Source organism: Myxine glutinosa, chromosome 5 (assembly GCF_964187855.1).
Source record: "Myxine glutinosa chromosome 5, kmMyxGlut1.1, whole genome shotgun sequence".
Classification (NCBI taxonomy): domain Eukaryota; kingdom Metazoa; phylum Chordata; class Myxini; order Myxiniformes; family Myxinidae; genus Myxine; species Myxine glutinosa.
In genome coordinates this window covers 167,243,544-167,249,543 of record NC_136265.1, presented here as the reverse complement: position 1 = coordinate 167,249,543, position 6,000 = coordinate 167,243,544, and the positions used below count along the sequence as shown (strand labels likewise).

Here is a 6,000-nt window from a genome sequence, read left to right as displayed (position 1 = left end):
GGGAGGACAGGCATAGGGCGCTGGCATGGGCCCATCCACATCGCCTGGCACTTGTTCCAGTTTACCAAAGCTGAAGAAGCTGAACCATAATAGTCCAAGCAATCCACCAGTTTCTTTATCTCATCACTATTATGTACGATGGCGCAAATATCGTCAGCATATGCAGAGACTTTCACAGGCCTTGTGAGCAAATTTTTGCATCCGGTTAAGATGCTGCGGATTTTGATTAAAAAAGGCTCAATGGTTAAAGAGTACAGAATACCAGATAAAGGACATCCCTGACGGATACCCCTTCCAACCTTTACAGGTGAAGTTAGCTCAGAGTTTACTCTGAGTATTGAGGAAATGCCATTATAGAGCAGTTTTACCATGGAAAGAAAAACAGGACCAAGTCCAAAACACTCTGGCACCTTGAAAAGATATACATGACTTACACGGTCAAAAGCCTTCTCTTGGTCAAGCACAATCAAACCAAGATTGTCATTTTTTATTTTACACACATCCCAAAGATCTCTTAATAAAAAAATGTTATCGTGTATCTGTCGGTTAGGGATACAGAAAGACTGATCACTTTGAATCAACGACTCTAGGAGTGGGGCGATGCGTCGAGCTAGAACTTTAGAAAATATTTTATAATCTGAAGTTAGAAGAGAAATTGGATGCCAATTATCAATGAGCTGAGGGTCTCCTTTCTTGGGTAATAGACTAATGACTGCTCTACGGCAGCTCATCGGCAAGTCACCACAACGTAATGAACTATTAAAGACCTCCAATAGTTCTGGGCCTAATAAGGGCCAAAAGGATTTATAAAACTCTATTGGGAGGCCGTCCAATCCAGGAGATTTACCCGTAGGTAAAGAAGCAAGGGAAAGTGTAAGCTCTTCCAAGGAAAGTAAGGAGCCAAGCTGATCCCTTTGAGCAGCACTTAGCATGGGTAAGTCAGATGTGAAGTAACTTATTGAGCCATCGTCAACATCATTTGCCATAAACAGGTCTGAAAAGAAGTTATAGACCTCCCTCTTTATATTATCTTGTGACGTCACAGTGTTACCAGTTGAGAGCTTTAAGGTTTCAATTTGCCTTTGATTGGTAGTCTTCTTATCAAAATGGAAGAAAAATTTTGTCGGTGCATCTAAATTATATAGCTGATCCATCCGTAGACGGACCATTACAACTTTTGCTTGGTATTCGACTAGGCTGTTTAGTAGAGTCTTCTTTTCCATAAGCAAATGATTATTTGTTCTATTGGGGCTATTTGCCACATCAGTTTGCAACTTCATTATTTCCTTTTCTAGTGTGAACCTCTCCCTTTTTACACTGAAAGAAGAGAAGTAATTAAACTGTTGGCAAAAGACAGCGATCTGTGCCTTTGCATAGTCCCACCACAATATCGGGTTATCAAAATTATTCTTTCTTTCTTTGAGGCTAATCCAAAACACTTTGAAAGCTTCACAAAAAGCAGCATTTTCCAGCAACATGACATTGAACTTCCAATATGGGCTGCCATGTTGCTGCAGAGCAAGCTTAAAGGACAAGGTTACAGCCAGGTGATCAGAAAAAAGAGAAGGCACGATATCAGATTTCAATATCTTGTCAAGCATTACAGTGTTGACATAAATTCTGTCTAACCTGGCTAGTGTGTGCATCTGAGACGTACATCTAGACCAAGTAAACTGCCGTTGCATAGGGTGCTGAATACGCCAGACATCTATTAATCCCGTCGTCTTGATGATTTTCTCCAAAGGTTTGGCAGATCTAGGATGTGGCTCCGCACTGTTTCTATCTAACGCAGGGTCAAGAGTGCAGTTGAAGTCGCCACTCATTATAAAAGAGCAATTTAAGTCAATTGTACTCAGAAGATCCTCTAGCTTTAGAAAGAAGTTTTGCCTTTCAGCATTCTTACAGGGGGCATATATGTTTACAAAAACAAAGATTTGATTATTGGCAGTGAATTGAAGACAAGCCAGATGTCCGGGAATTATTTCATTATATTGAACTTGTGTGAGTGTTAATGAGGAGGAGACAAAGAAAGCAATTCCAGCAGTGAGACAATTGATATCACTGAAGAACCACTGGCCCTTCATTAGCCTTCTCCATTGGGCTTGGCCATTCAGATCTCCATGCGTTTCTTGCAGTAACAAGACATCCAGGTGCAAACGCTGGGTCAGATCTTTTACCTGAACTTTGCGTTCTAAACTAACACCACCGTTAATGTTTAGACTGCCAAAACTAACACTCATTCTTTCGGAAAAAGAAAGAAGATAAATAACTAAATAGATCAAAAACCCCATAGGGACCTCATTTACGAAGCTCCTGCCGAGCTTTCTGGATCATTTTTCTTAGCCGGTGCTTCTGAGCATCAGTGAAATTTGGAGTGTCAGGGTTATGCACAATTTCCTTCAATTTAAAAATCAACACCTGCAGATCAGGGAAATGATCTTTCAGTTCAATGTTCCTTTTCCGATAGGAATCTCTCAAAAAGTCCCGAAGCTCGTCATCCGAAGGGCTGTTTACAGCCTTTAGAATCTGAGAGGACTCCTCTTGACCCTCACCATCAGATTCCTCATATGGGGAATCAATTGGTGTTTCAGCTTCCTGGCGCATATGATTGCTCAGTTTCAATAAAGTAAACTTCTTCAGGAACGTTTTGTGCCGGAGTCACATTTGAAGCTTCTTCGGGATGCGAGGTGGGGGGCTCCAAGCATGTTTGTGACATGACCACCATGCTCGATTCATGGATGTCACTCTCCTCCAGTGGATTTAAATTATCCTCTTTTATTCTCTCTGTGCCCTTATTTTCCTCATTTATTCCTTTTTTAGGGGGAGATTTTAAGTGCTTTTCCTCCTCTTGCGATTGACAGGAGGAAGCTGCACAATGAACGTCCTCGTGTGAGATGACACTGTCTGAAGGATCAGCGACACTCACTGGGATTGGAAAGTTAGAATCCACTTTTTCCTTGATGATGTTTGTACTAGTGGAGGTGTCCTTTTCCTCCAATAAGGCAAACCTGTTTTCACATTGAAATCCAGTGGTGGAGTTTTCACTGATTTGCCTTTTCCCAGAAGGTGACGCACTTCTTACAGCCGATTTACGTTTTTTTACTTTGGAAACGGTGACAAACCCCTCATTTGCGCTGTCCATTGGTTCAACGGGAGGGGGCGTGTCCACTTGTTTACCTGGTTTATCCTGCACATTTGTCGAGCAGGAAACGTTAACATTAATCTGCGAGTCATTGTTTCCCGTTTCGACCATGTTAGGCTGTTCCTTCTGATTGCGGCAAAACCGTTTCATATGTCCCACTGCACCACAACCAAAGCACTTTAGGGTGTCGGTGGTGATGTATACTTGATAATCGCGGCCATTTGTCGTGAATTTTAAAGCAACATTCAAGGAGGGATATTCCTTTTTGAGAACCATAAAGACCTGCCTACGGAAACTCATCACGTGACTGACATGTTCATCCTTACAGCCCAAAGGGAGCATTATTAATGGGGACACACATTGCCCATATCGCTGCAGCGCTGCAAGGATTGTATCGGTATCGAGAAATGGTGGTGCATTTGAAATAACCACTTTCTGAGCAGGAGTATCCAAGGGATAAACCATAACAAAGTGTCCGGAGTCGAGGGACAAACGTTGTTGTACGATGAGAGCAACGTGCTCTACATCGGACACAAACACGATAACCCGTTTGTTCATACGCGACGCCGCACGTACCTTATCAAACCCGATCATGTTCCCGATCGCGAGAACAATAGCTTCGACTGTAATACCCTCGGGTGGAGAACACGCAATGCCATGCTCACGTGATAATTGCTCAAACGCTGCATATCGCTGCGAATGAGCAGCCGCCATGTTTGGACACACGAGGCTCGACCTCGTCCTCCCAGCTCGGGAAGAAGAAGTTAGTAATGCACTCCGACTTTCCCAGCTTAGGGAAAGGGAGCGTTAAAAAAACAAACTAAGGAAATATAAGCGAGAAAAAAAGGTTTGAAGTGAAGAAAATAAGTCGGGGGAAAAAACAACAGGGAACCGCCCAAAAACGGCGATTACCTTAACCTGCACGATAAGTGTGCTCTATGGCTCTCTCTCTCTCTCTCGTCTCAACATAGAAGGGGAAACACAGGGAAGCTTTACAAATAGAAACAAGCACACGAAGGAGCGAAATGGGGGGGGGGGGGGGGGTGGGGTGGGGGTGGAACAAACAGCCAAGACAGAGCACTCACGACACGAAGCGAGCAGACGCCATGACACCGCACCCAGCGCACCGACAGCCGATAGGTGGCGAGAGAGAGAGAGAGAGAGACAGAGAGAAAGACAGAGAAAGAGAGAGAGACAGAGAGAGAGAACATGACCACATGACCACTTGCAGCAATCAACCACACAGTAAAAATAATAATAATAATAACCACCTTTAGAGGCCATTTTTCCCCGCAAAGCGGGGGTTGGCCTTTTTCGGGAACCGTGGTTGTTGTTGTTTTTCGGTCCCCTATTTGAAGCAATGTTTTACGGCCGGATGCCCTTCCTGACGCCAACCCTTTTTGCCGCCTTTAACGACAAACAGGGAATTAATTACCAGTGAACTGGTACTCAATTAGCCGACCTCGGAAGGATGACAGGCTGAGTCAACCCCCCTGGCATTAATTCAGCGATCGACCGGGATTCGAACCCAGGATCCTTGGATCCTAAGCCGGCACCCTAGCCTCTAGCCCAACACCAGGGATTAAACCAGGGATATAATCACCAGGGATATAATCAACCACACAGTAATGAATAATAAAAAATAATTCCTGCATCCACGGAAACACAATGAACTTAATTTGGCCATAACTCATTCACACAGAGTTACGAGGCAGAGAGAGAGAAAGAGCGATAGATGGGACACAAAGAACGTGGGGTGTGAGTGGCCATGCTTGCGCCTAATTTTGGTGCCAAGATGTACCAGCACACGGCATTGAGGGGGCTTGTTCATGCCGTGATCTTCCGGCCGAGACACAGCAGCACACCACGAGCATTGAGCTCACACCCAGTAGCACTGCGCCGACCTCGCGAAAGTGGTCCAGGATGCAAGAGAGGGCTAGAAGGCTCCATGTGAAGGGGAAGAGCAGAGTAAGGGCCAGAAGCTTGGAGCAAGGCATGGCGAGAGAGAGTTTCTATTTTTTTTTTATAACCCCTGTTCATTTCTGCTCGCCTGCTGTGCACTAATTGGCCGCACATGGGGAAGAGTTACCCTGACCTTCCTACGGCCTCAGGGTCCTTTACAGGAATTCCTCATGCGAGCGTCATGGACATACCTCCTTCCCGTCCTTTGTGTCATGTGTCGACACGTGGCTTTCAGTCTGCTTGCACATGGACATCCCTGCCCCTGTTATGAGAGCCACGTGGACGCACATGGCTATTTAGGAAGTACACAATGACAGATCACAACGGGGAAAAACACATAAAATGCAAAGGTGGGAGAGTAGACAAACATTTTTGGAGGGAACACAAGGGCTTCGCTAAACATATCTCGACACTGCCTCTTCAAATACATTTATTACAGATGCTTATGCTGAACATGTACTCTGAAATAACTATTATAAAATAAACCCATTCAACCCTTAAGCCATTTCTGTAACAATACTTTAAAAAGGGAAGCGGCCATTGATGTTTAACTTGTTTGCACCACAACGTTCGGACAATGCGGAACGAGAGAAGAAACTTAAAGCAAGTTACCTTCGTCTTGAAGGCCTTGTTGCAGATGGAACAAATGTGGGGCCGCAAGTCCGAGTGCACACGCATGTGCTCCTTCACCTGGTTAAGGCTTCGGCACAACTTCCCACATTCCCCACAGCAAAAACGCCGCTCGCTGAGGTATGATTTTGAGTGCTTTTGGAGCAGGTGAGCGGTGTTAAAAACCTTGTTGCAGTTCTGGCATCGATGCTTCTTTGTGACTGGATGCAAACAACACTGACATTACTCAATGTACCGTTTCGCCAACAATGCACCGACTGTTAAGT

At 44.7% G+C, this 6,000-nt stretch overlaps 1 protein-coding gene across 1 annotated transcript in view; it reads right to left on the bottom strand.

Moving 5' to 3' along the window:
* Positions 1-6,000, bottom strand: part of E4F1 (E4F transcription factor 1) — an 83,565-nt gene that overhangs the window by 35,180 nt on the left and 42,385 nt on the right. The window contains exon 10 of the mRNA XM_078779030.1: positions 5,717-5,934. Within this exon, the coding sequence (XP_078635156.1) occupies positions 5,717-5,934 (218 nt within the window). The remainder of the gene's footprint in view (positions 1-5,716; positions 5,935-6,000) is intronic.